At 47.8% G+C, this 12,831-nt stretch overlaps 1 protein-coding gene across 1 annotated transcript; it reads left to right on the forward strand.

Annotated features, from left to right (window-relative positions):
• Positions 1 to 1,386: 1,386 nt before the first annotated feature.
• RPL35 (ribosomal protein L35) lies at positions 1,387 to 6,390 on the forward strand. Its single transcript, XM_069748479.1, has 4 exons — positions 1,387 to 1,514; positions 3,424 to 3,560; positions 4,012 to 4,093; positions 6,205 to 6,390. The coding sequence occupies exons 1-4, from the start codon at positions 1,512 to 1,514 to the stop codon at positions 6,352 to 6,354; spliced, it is 372 nt and encodes a 123-aa protein (XP_069604580.1). The 5' UTR covers positions 1,387 to 1,511; the 3' UTR covers positions 6,355 to 6,390.
• The last annotated feature ends 6,441 nt before the right edge of the window (positions 6,391 to 12,831 follow it).

Raw genomic sequence — 12,831 nt, forward strand, 5'->3', positions numbered from 1 at the left:
CTGGCTCAAATGGGTTCTGGGCACCAGAATTGGCATCAAAGTGGGAAAACAGCCGATTATCACATATTTGAATAAGTAACTGATGTTTTTAGGGAGTTAAATTAATTGTGGCCACTGATACCACAGTGCATACATATAGAACATGAAGCCCCACATCAAAACCAGGTCTCTTCAGCCTGGCCCAAATGGGTTCTGGGCATCAGAACTGGCATCAAAGTGGGCAAACAGTCCATTTTCACAGATTTGAATAAGTAACTGATTTTTTCAAGAGATTAAATGACTTTGGGCCACTGATCTGACACTTATAATACACAGATAGTGATGCCCTGCATCAAACCCAGGTCCCTCCAGCCTGGCCCAAATGGGTTCTGGGCACCAGAATTGACATCAAAGTGGGCAAACAGCTCATTTTCACAGATTTGAATAAGTAACTGATTTTTTCAAGAGATTAAATGACTTTGGGCCACTGATCTGACACTTATAATACACAGATAGTGATGCCCTGCATCAAACCCAGGTCCCTCCAGCCTGGCCCAAATGGGTTCTGGGCACCAGAATTGACATCAAAGTGGGCAAACAGCTCATTTTCACAGATTTGAATAAGTAACTGATGTTTTTAAGGGGTTAAATGACTTTGGGCCACTGATCTCACAGTGCAGACATATAGAACAGGGAGCCCCACATCAAAACCAGGTCTCTTCAGCCTGGCCCGAATGGGTTCTGGGCATCAAAATGGGCAAACGGCTCATTTTCTCAGATTGGAATAAGTAACTGATGTTTTTAAGAGGTTAAATAACTTTTATGTATTCATAGCTTGAGATCAGTGGCTCAAAGTCATTTAACCCCTTAAAAACATCAGTTACTTATTCCAATCTGTGAAAAAGAGCTGTTTGCCCACTTTGGTGCCAGTTCTGGTGCCCAGAACCCATTTGGGCCAGGCTGGAGGGACCTGGGTTTGGTGCAGGGCATCACTATCTGTGTATTTTAAGCGTGAGATCAGGAGCCCAAAGTAATTTAACCCTTAGATAAATGCCCTTCGGTGCCCACTTCGATGCCCATTTTTGTGCCAGTTTTATTGTTTTTGTAGCTGTTTTTAAGTGTATTCACATCAGGGCGCCTCGCTGCATTGTACGTTGGTATTGTGATGATTTTTTTTTTTGTTAAACCTGTAAAAAAACAGAAAAGAAAAAATTGCCGAATAAGAAACCAACTTCAGCCTCGTTTGTGCAAGCACTATATGTATTTATATCAGATTTTTATATCTGTATACACATGTCAATCATTCTTTAGGGGAAAGAATATTTGGATATTTGGGAATTAAAAAAAAATACAAATAAGAAGTATACGGTAATACACAATGATCCCAGCCACAGCCGGCACAGAATGGACTGTTCCATTAGACACACACCGGTCCCCCCCCCCCAAGAATCAACACAGTGGAGCCGCCCGTTACCCGGAAGTACTCCTCTGCCTGGTGACCCCTCCCTTTCCTCTGGCAGCCAGCGGCGACAATGGTGAGTAGTGAGCGCTCCGCGGTATAATCCGGTGACATCCCGCGGTTTGAGCTTTCTGGTCACGGTTTAGGTCTGTTTACCGTGTAGCGGAGAGTGTGGAGCGTGGGTGCGGGGCGGTATTGTGTCAGTGCGTGGAGGGACAGGGCGGATAAATGTGTTTGTAATCCCCCCCTCCCGGTAGTGCAGTGGTATGGCCGGCCGTGCTGTTACTGTGGCAGTGTAATGGTCTCTTCCTGCCTCCTTAAAGGTACAGTGCACGTTATCGTACATGTTGGGGAGACCGTTCTGCCCCGACCTAATGGCTGACAACAGGGAGCAGTAGCTGATAGCATGTACCTTGATCTGGACTGCAGGTGCTACTGCGCTAAGAGATCATTTACAGGCCCGAGCAGTGTCTCTCCAGAGCCGTGCCAAAACTACAAGTCCCAGCATGCCGTTGTATGTAGTTTCACTGCAGTGTTACAGGACTTGGGCTATGAGAGAGGATAAATGAGCAGATATCCTGGCCGCCATCATTGCATGCAGACGTGTGCGTCTTAAAGGGGTTGTCCAGCTGATAAGAACTGATCATTACTTGCCCCCACTGATCTCCTTCCCCCGCAGCAGGTCCCTGCCGGCCTCCACTTACCCCAAATATCTGGCAATTCCCATTGGGCTATGTTCACACTTTGCGTTTTTTTTGGTGCAAATGTTAAACTGTTTTACAGCACCAGCAAAGTCTGAGATTTCAGAAACCTCATTCTCAAACTGGGTTATTTTCCTGGCTGATTTGGAAAACTGCAGCAGGTCCCTTCTATCAGGGGATTTGCAGTGTTTTTCACACATGGGAAGCAATGGGTAAGTGCAAAACAACGCAGCAGGTGTCAGGATTTGCTGCGTTTTTGGAATTTTTCATTGTTTTTTTGTGGCGGGCAAAAAACTTGCACAACAAGCACAAGAGACAATGAAAACTCAGCAAAACCTGCTTTTTGTAAGCAGCTTCTTTACTGCCAAGCGAGCAGGTTTTGGCTGTGGGGGAAAAAGGGGCAGCAAAGACACAACGTGTGAACATAGCCTAAGACAGTCCCTGCTGCGTCCAGGCATGATGTTGCTTCAAACCGAAAGTAGAGACCACCAGGGACCCTGTTCTATTGTGTAGGGTCGTTGACTGGGGAATATTGCTGTAATAATTTTTATATAGTGCCAACATATTCCTCAGCACTTTACAATTAAGCGGGGACATGTACAGACAATAAATTAGATGCAAGTTAAGACAATTTAAATAATGACACTGTACTAGTATAGGTTTGTCCCACATAGGAGCTCACTAGAGTGGGCGTTCTGATACGCAGGACCTGGTTCATTGGCCACGGCAGTAATCTGTGGCGTCAGTTGCCCCCCCCCCCCCCCCCCCGCGTGGCGTTATTGTTGCCAACCCCACCCCCCCGCGTGGCGTTATTGTTGCCCCCCCCCCCCCCGGCGTGGCGTCATTGTTGCCCCCCCCCCCCCAGCGTGGCGTCATTGTTGAGCGCCCCCAACCCCCAAACGTGGCGCCATTGTTGCCAATCCCCCCCGCGCGTGGCGTCACTGTTGCCTCCCCGCGTGGCGTCATTTCCACCACCCCCCCCCCACCCGCGTGGCGTCATTTTCCTTGCCCCCCCCGCGTGGCGTCATTGTTGCCCCCCCCCCCCCCCCGCGTGGCGTCAGTTGCCCCCCCCCCCCCCCCCGCGTGGCGTCTATGCAACCTGAGGATGAGATTTTAGATCTCACCAATGTAGTTGATACTGGAATCCATATGGATAATAGAACAATGCGTGTGGCTGAGCCCTAAAAGTGACAACATGTGAGGCGGACCCGAAGCTTGTATAAAATGTGATATGTGGCTGATACAGCGGTAAGGTAATTAATCTACTTACCTCATTGTAAACAGGCAAAAATCAAGGCCCGAGACCTACGCGGCAAGAAGAAGGAAGAGCTGCTGAAGCAGCTGGATGATCTGAAAGTGGAGCTGTCCCAGCTGAGAGTAGCCAAGGTGACAGGTGGCGCCGCGTCCAAGCTGTCCAAGATGTGAGTATATTCAGCCAGGACATTATTATTGGCCACCAGAGGGGGCGCAGTGTGACATTATATGCTATAATTGATGGGTGCAGATACTGCGGCAGCGCTGTGAGTCCCTTCTACCCTCTTCTTGCGTTATTGGGTGGGAGCACAAGTCTGTGGCTCTATGGGGAGTCATGGAATCGTGTTCTCTGATGATTGGAGAGCACGGGTCGCTCATTCATCCTCCGCTATCCCCGTTCTCCATAGGTGCTGCTCCTACCTAATGTAGCCTGCTCCTATCAGACACTTATGGCGTCCGTATAAACCTTCATAGGGGTATCCCCATCCCACCACAGACCCCATCACCAGCTCCTGAGCTACAAGTCAGAATTGTTTTCTCATAGACAAAGTGGTGACGAGTATCTTGAGCAAATTGTTCCTTATTCTGTCTTCATCGTCTGTTCTTGTTTTCCCTCAGCCGCGTTGTCCGCAAGTCCATCGCCAGAGTTCTGACCGTGATCAATCAGACACAAAAAGAAAACTTGAGGAAGTTCTACAAAGTAAGTAATGGGAAGCTGCTCCTGCAGAAGGCGTCCTGTACTCAGACCCAGTTTACCTCTGGCAATTTCTGATGCTTCAGTTATAATTTTCTCACATGGGCAACATTAAGGAAGTCCTGAAAACATGATCAGTTGGGGGCCGTGAGGACTGGAGCTTGGGGAGGGCTAACATATCAGTCACACAAGTGTGTGCTGTATACAGCGGAGAGCGCACAGACCCATTATACACTCAATCGTGCAGAAGAAAATAGCATTATGCACCAGAATAATGCATGCTATGCAAAGGCATCTCCGTGTGGATGAGCACCCGTGAGCTGCACACACCTGCAATTTGTCGGTGTGACGTACCCATTTTCCACCACAGCCGTCTTTATGAAATTAAAGCTGCTGTCTGCTTCTGTTATATTGATGGCCTATCCTTAGGATAGTAAACACTAAAAAAGACCCTCCTATTCACATAGGAGTAATTAGTAGGAGGGTCTTTTTTAGTGCGTTTATTATATTTGGGTGTCTTATTTTTTTTTTTTTTTTGTTTAGGATAGGTCATCAATATCAGATTGGTGGGGGGTCACTCCCACTGGCCATCTGTTCCCGGTGGCGGCCGGATGGGATCAGTGATGGAGCTGCACAGCTCCGTCATTCAGCTATTGTGTGCAGCACCCGGCCTGCTGCACATCTCTACTTATTCAAAGAATGGTAGTGGATCTGCATCAAAAGATGACTATGCATCTACACATACTGCTGGGACATGTGCACGCTCGATGATCATGCATCTACACATACTGCTGGGACATGTGCACGCTCGATGACTATGCATCGACACATACTGCTGGGACATGTGCACGCTCGATGGCTATGCATCGACACATACTGCTGGGACATGTGCACGCTCGATGGCTATGCATCGACACATACTGCTGGGACATGTGCACGCTCGATGGCTATGCATCGACACATACTGCTGGGACATGTGCACGCTCGATGGCTATGCATCGACACATACTGCTGGGACATGTGCACGCTCGATGACTATGCATCTACGCATACTGCTGGGACATGTGCACGCTCGATGACTATGCATCTACGCATACTGCTGGGACATGTGCACGCTCGATGACTATGCATCTACGCATACTGCTGGGACATGTGCACGCTCGATGACTATGCATCTACGCATACTGCTGGGACATGTGCACGCTCGATGACTATGCATCTACACATACTGCTGGGACATGTGCACGGTCGGCCAGTGTCATGCGCTGTATGCCGATTTGTGTTGGAAGTGAGCGCAGCCACACAGCCCCTTAAAAACCTCCTGATGATTGTATAACGTAAGAAAAAAAAAAATACAGGAAATGTTATATATATATTGACTAGTAATGAGCGAATATACTTGTTACCCGAGATTTCCTGAGCACGCTCGGGTGACCTCTGAGTATTTATGACTGCTCGGAGATTTAGTTTTCATCGGGCAGCTGAATGATTTACACCTACTAGCCTGCTTGATTACATGTGGGGATTCCCTGGCAACCAGGCAACCCCCACATGTACTTATGCTGGCTAACAGATGTAAATCATCCAGCTGCGGCGATGAAAACTAAATCTCCGAGCACTAAAAAATACTTGGAGGACCCCAGAGCGTTCTCGAGAAATCTCGGGTAACGAGTATATTCGCTCATCCGTAATGATGACTATTGTCCTGTCACAAACATGCAGCCAGAATTGACCTGACAAGCCCTTGAATCAGAAGTAATGCATCTAATTTATAGCTGGTTTGGTAGTGAGGATTTCACTGAAGTGCTTTCATGCAATGGTATAAAGGTCTGCATCCTGCAAGACGATCACCCAGCACTGGGCCCTGCCATGGCTGCAGTGTGAATAGGCTCTTGCTATAGTAATTTCCGCCGGGCGGCTCATGTCCAGCTATGAATAGTTGGCTTAGCTTCCTGGTGGATACATAGAAATCACTGCCTCCTATGCATAGTAATCCTACAGGGCGAGGTGTCCTTATACCCCCAATATTGCAGTCTGGTATGTGGTGGTCCGGTTACTGGCGGCCTCTTCCAGATTTAATATCCAGGACTATAACAAGTTGTACCTTCTCTCTCCAGGGCAAGAAGTACAAGCCTTTGGATCTGAGGCCAAAGAAGACCAGGGCCCTTAGGCGCAGACTGAACAAGCACGAGGAGTCTCTGAGGACCAAGAAACGGCAGAGAAAAGACCGCCTGTACGCCGTGCGCAAGTTTGCTGTTAAGGCATAATTCTCATGTACTGAATAAACTCTTTTGGGTAAATGATCTGGTGTCTTTCATTGACCTACTATATAAAGGGGGAGGGAACCCGACAGCTGATGCATGCCGCCCTATACAGGCACGCAGGGAGAGACCTGTCACTCCAGGCAGAGGGCGGAGAGAAGCTGCTGGGGACTTGCCTGCCCATTTCTTTTTTTTTTTTCTTGTTTTATAAACTCACCCATTTTTAACCCCTTTCTGACATTAGACGTACTATCCCGTCGAGGTGGGGTGGGCCCCTATGACCACCGACGGGATAGTACGTCATACGCGATCGGCTGCGCTCATGGGTGGAGCGTGGCCGGGTGTCAGCTGCCTATCACAGCTGACATCCGGCACTATGTGCCAGGAGCGGTCAAGGACCGCTCCCGGCACATTAACCTCCGGCACACCGCGATCAAACATGATCGCGATGTGCCGGCGGTACAGGGAAGCATTGCGCAGGGAGGGGGCTCCCTGCAGGCTTCCCTGAGACACCTGCAGCAACGCGATGTGATCGCGTTGCTGCGATGGTCTCCCTCCCTCCCTGTAGCAGGCCCGGATCCAGATGGCCGCGGCATCCGGGCCCTGCAGGGAGGGAGGTGGCTTCACAGAGCCTGCTCAGAGCAGGTGCTTGGTAAGGCTGCAGTGCTGAGACAGATCGGTGATCTGTGATGTCCCCCCCCCCCCCTCCCTGGGACAAAGTGAAAACATTTTTTCCAAATGTGTAAAAAATAAAAAAAAATTCCTAAATAATGAAAACAAATATATATTATTCCCATAAATACATTTCTTTAAATAAAAAACAAACAAAAGTACACATTTAGTATCGCCGCGTCCGTAACAACCCGACCTATAAAACTGGCCCACTAGTTAACCCCTTCAGTAAACACCGTAAGAAAAAAAGGCAAAAAACGACGCTTTATCATACCGCCGAACAAAAAGTGGAATAACACGTGATCAAAAAGACATAAATAACCATGGTACCGCTGAAAACGTCATCTTGTCCCGCAAAAAATGAGCCGCCATACAGCATCATCAGCAAAAAAATAAAAAAGTTATAGTCCTCAGAATAAAGCGATGCCAAAAAATAATTATTTTTTCTATAAAATAGTTTTTATCGTATAAAAGCGTCAAAACATAAAAAAATGATATAAATGAGGTATCGCTGTGATCGTACTGACCCGAAGAATAAAACTGCTTTATCAATTTTACCAAACGCGGAACGGTATAAACGCCTCCCCCCAAAGAAATTCATGAATAGCTGGTTTTTGGTCATTCTGCCTCACAAAAATCGGAATAAAAAGCGATCAAAAAAGTCACGTGCCCGAAAATGTTACCAATAAAAACGTCAACTCGTCCCGCAAAAAACAAGACATTACATGACTCTGTGGACCAAAATGTGGAAAAATTATAGATCTCAAAATGTGGTAACGCAAAAAATATTTTTTGCAATAAAAAGCGTCTTTCAGTGTGTGACGGCTGCCAATCATAAAAATCCACTAAAAAACCCGCTATAAATAGTAAATCAAACCCCCCTTCATCAACCCCTTAGGTTAGGGAAAAATTAAAAAAATGTATTTCCATTTTACTCGGACTCCCATGACAGCACGACGAGAGAGGGGATCCGCCCATTAGGAACAGGAAACCTACAGATACAAAAGGGGGGCACCTCTCCCTTGCCTCAGTTGGTTTCCTGTTCCTGAAGGGACGGGTGCCTACAGAAGGAGCCCAGGCCGGCCGGCCGGCCGAATACGGTAGCGGTGGGGGTCTCCTACCTCGGCCGCTGCGGAGATCCCTGGAGACGCCACGGTGGTCCTTGCTGGATTGCACGCGGTGGCGTTCGCAGCAGGGAGCGGAGTCCGGAGGATTTCCTGCCTCCATCAGCGTCGGCGCAGGTAAGTATCTCCCATTGGTGGTGCAGCGGTGCGACGTGGCTGCGGGTGCCGGGCTCAGGTGTGTGGGTGAGCTCCCGAAGCGCTGCCGATCCATCCCCAGCGTCCTGCACTGCTCTCAGCGTGTGCTGGAGCGTTCCCGGGTGCAGTGACGTGGGGGGGCGGAGCTGGTAGCCGCTTCCGGGTCGCCGGACGTCTGCGCATGTGTGGTCGGTCCAAGATGGCGGCGCCCATCGCATCTGAACGCCGGTTCGTCCGCAAGTCGTCCTGCCCTCCCTGCTGTGTCCGGGGCCAATAGGGACAGCGCTGGCCCATCTGCTGACCGGATCCAAGGGGGATTTAAGCAGGTTACGATGATAGAACCCTGCTTTTGGTCGCAATTCGTCATGGAGAGTGGTGGTGAGCAGCAGCTGCCAGACGAGGTGCGTCAGAAGCCCAAGCAGAAAGATAGAGGCGACCAGCCCAGTCGTAAAAGCTCATCCGAGCAGGGATCCAGAGCTTCGACTAGGAAAGAACCCCCTCGTATTCCGGTACTTGACTTTGGCGCACGGGTAAGTGATCTACGTGAAAGTTCACTCTGTGACGCGGGCCCCTTATACTTTATCTTTCCAGGGGAAGAAGAGTACGGACAAGTCAAAACATAAGGAGTGTGCCCTCTGTGGAGTCCCCTTACCTGACTCTTGTTCTAAAAAGTTATGTGCCCCCTGTATACAACAGACGGTGAGGTCTACAGGAGTGGTTGGGTGGAAGTGACTTTAGGTCAGATAGTGGTTATCACCTATATTGACCTCCTCTAGGTAGCAGAAGAGTCCGTGAGTGCGGCAAACTTAAAGGAAATGATCCGGCTGGAAGTAAGGGAATCATTACGGTCCCTATCCCAAGCGGAAGGCTCGAAGCATAGGACCCCCCTGGACTCTAATTCTTCGGAGGAGGAAAGAGAGGAAAGTGCCTATCTCTCTAGTCCTTTCTCCTCTTCATCGGATGAGGAGTCTGGACGATTTTGTCTACCCTTGGATAAGATTGACAAAGTGGTAAAATCAGTTAGAGGCACGATGGGTATAGAGGAACCCAAATCACAGCTCTCAAAACAGGAGTTGATGTTTAGTGGATTAGATCGTAAAAAACATAGATCTTTTCCGGTAAACGAGAAGATCCAGGACTTGATCCTCAGAGAATGGAAAAAAACGGAAAAAAAGGGGGCCTTACCGCCAGCTTTAAAACGCAGGTATCCCTTTGATGATCCGGTTGTGGATACGTGGGATAAAGCCCCTAAGTTGGACGCGGCAGTAGCAAAAGCGTCAAAGAAAGCCTCATTACCCTTTGAGCATATGGGGACCCTCAAAGATCCTCTGGACAGGAAGGCAGATATCTTCCTTAAAGGTACCTGGGAGATGGCGGCAGGATCCCTCAGACCAGCCGTGGCCGCAACATGCACAGCCAGGTCATTAATGGTCTGGCTAGATCAGTTAGAGTCCCAGCTTAAGGACGGTGCATCCAGAGATTCTATTCTGAAAGCTCTACCAACAATTCAGAATGCTGCGGCGTTCCTATCGGACGCATCTGTGGACTCTGTCAGAATGGCGGCTAGAGCAGCAGGACTATCTAACGCGGCTCGCAGAGCCTTATGGTTAAAATGCTGGTCAGGTGACATTCAGTCCAGAACTAAACTCTGCACCATTCCGTGTGAAGGACAATATCTCTTTGGTCCAACGCTGGATGAGTTGCTGGAAAAGGCAGGGGATGACAAAAAGAAATTTCCCAGTCTGTATTCAGCATCCTACCGCCGACCCTTCAATCGAAGAAGGTTTGGTCGCGGGAAGAAACGCGGGTCCTCTCCCACTAGAGAAAGTTTCAGATGGGAAGATAGACGCGGTAGAGGTACGGGCTACATGTTTCGCCGTTCCTCAAAAGATCAGAAAAAAACGGACCAATGACTAGCTGGATGTCTTCCTGGAGCAGAACAATATTGTATCATACAATTATTAGGTTCTGTAGAAGGACGTAGATCTGGGTATTTATTATGATGGAATATAGGCTGAACTGGATGGACAAATGTCTTTTTTCGGCCTTACTAACTATGTAACTGTAACTAGCGATCCCTGTGGAGGGTAGACTGTCAGCTTTCTCCTCAGCATGGCTTGACATTACGAACAGTAAATGGGTCAGAGGCATTATTACTAAAGGTCTAAGGCTGGACTTCAATCACTGGCCTCGAGAAAAATTTAAATTAACCCCTTTACGTTCCTCCCCCCTTGAGCAAGCAGCTCTAGAAGCAGAGGTCATGAACTTATGCTCCAAAAACGTATTGATGGAAATTCCAGAATCAGAAAGAGGAAGGGGATTTTACACTCCTCTTTTTCTGATCAAGAAGCCAGACAGTTCTTTTAGAACGATCATAAATCTCAAATGTCTTAATGAGTTCCTCATCAATGAATCGTTCAAAATGGAAACAATTAATTCGGCAATAAAGATGTTGTTTAATCACTGTTTCATGGTAGTTGTAGATCTTAAAGATGCATACTATCATGTTCCGATACATGAAGATTTCCAGAGGTTCCTGAGAGTAGCTGTGTCAATGGGGGGTCAGATTCGCCATTTCCAGTTCAGAGCTCTTCCCTTTGACTTATCAGCGGCTCCTAGGGTGTTTACAAAACTAGTGGCCGAGGTCATGGCGCACTTACGAGAGTGACATCCTGATCATTCCCTACTTGGATGATTTCCTCATATTAGGGAGCTCAGCAGACCATTGCCTGTCTCAACTATAAACGGCCACATCCAAACTTGAGCGTCTGGGGTGGATCATAAATTATGAGAAATCTCGTTTACAGCCCCAAAAAATACAAAGATTCTTAGGACTGTTGTTAAACTCCGAATCCCAACAGTGTTGTCTTCCACCTGACAAATTGTTACATATCCAGCAACAGGTGTCTAAGGCAATTGATAAACCATCCATGACCCTTAGACAGGCTATGTCACTATTAGGATCTTTAACCTCTTGCATTCCCGCTGTCCGTTGGGCCCAATTCCACACCAGACCGTTACAATCCGAGGTGCTGGTTAATGATAGAATTCTACATGGGACCCTGCAGAGTCAGATTACTTTAGGTCCAAAAACTCTTACATCTCTTAGGTGGTGGCTAGACAATGAAAACTTATCGGCGGGAGTTCCCTGGGTGTCACAGGTAACACGTATTGTAACAACAGATGCTAGCCCTTCGGGTTGGGGAGCACACATGGATGACATGATAGTTCAGGGTCTATGGCCCCCTCCCCTAACATCAACCTCCTCCAACCAAAAAGAGTTAATGGCAGTAGAACTTTCAGTGAAAAAATTCCTCATATATCTGCAGGGTCATCATGTCAAGATCCTCTCGGACAACCAGGTGGCGGTCGCATACATAAATCATCAGGGTGGAACTCATTCCAAATCACTGATGAGTGGCGGATCGTCTGTTCCAGACAGCGGAAAATCATTTCTTATCCTTAACTGCTCTACACATAAGAGGAAAAGAAAATATCAAAGCGGACTTTCTAAGGCGCAACACCCTGAGGCAAGGGGAGTGGTCCCTAAACAATCGCGTGTTCGACCAGATTGTCCACAAATGGGGACATCCAGAAGTAAATTTATTTGCCACCAGGGACAACCGAAAGACAATAAAATTCTGTTCCCTAAATCCCAGGGAGAATCCTCTGGCGGTAGACTCCTTTCTGATCAATTGGGATTTTCAGCTGGCTTATGCGTTTCCTCCACTAGGCCTGATACCCTTAGTAATCAGGAAGATAAGAGAAGATTGAGCCAGAGTTATATTGATTGCCCCATTCTGGCCCAGAAGGGCCTGGTTCACTTGGCTCAGGATCATGTCAGTGGAGGATCCCTGGGTACTCCCGGAGATTCCAGATTTGCTCTACCAGGGTCCGATCAGTCATCCTCAAGTAAAGAATCTTCATTTAACGGCATGGATTTTGAAAGGGCGTTACTAAAAAACAAAGGGTTCTCCCCGAGTTTAATTGAGACCCTTATGAAAAGTAGGAAGCAGATAACCACAACAATCTACGCTAGAACCTGGCGGAAGTTTCTGGCCTCTTCTGATTTTAATTTAGAAGAAGGAATACCTATAAAACAAATCTTAGAATTCCTGCAAAGAGGCTTAGAGCTAGGTCTATCCACTAGTACTCTAAGGGTACAGGTCTCGGCCCTAGGGGCTCTATTTTCCTGTAACATCGCCAATAATTATTGGATCTCAAGGTTCATTAAAGCATCTAGTAGGTCTAGACCCATTCATAAAGATAGATCTATGCCTTGGGATCTCAACCTAGTCCTGTCAGCATTGACTAGAGAGCCGTTTGAACCATTACAATCAGCTTCAATTAAGGCCTTATCCCTTAAGACAGCATTTCTTGTAGCAATTACATCTGCCCGTAGAGTGGGAGACATACAAGCTCTCTCCAGGGTTTCCCCTTATACAGAGTTTCTGCCAGATAGAGTAATCCTCAGACCGGACCCGGCCTATTTACCAAAAGTGTCGTCACGGTTTCACAGGTCACAGGAGATAATTTTACCATCCTTCCTTCC

The sequence above is a fragment of the Ranitomeya imitator genome, chromosome 2 (assembly GCF_032444005.1).
Source record: "Ranitomeya imitator isolate aRanImi1 chromosome 2, aRanImi1.pri, whole genome shotgun sequence".
Classification (NCBI taxonomy): Eukaryota; Metazoa; Chordata; class Amphibia; order Anura; family Dendrobatidae; genus Ranitomeya; species Ranitomeya imitator.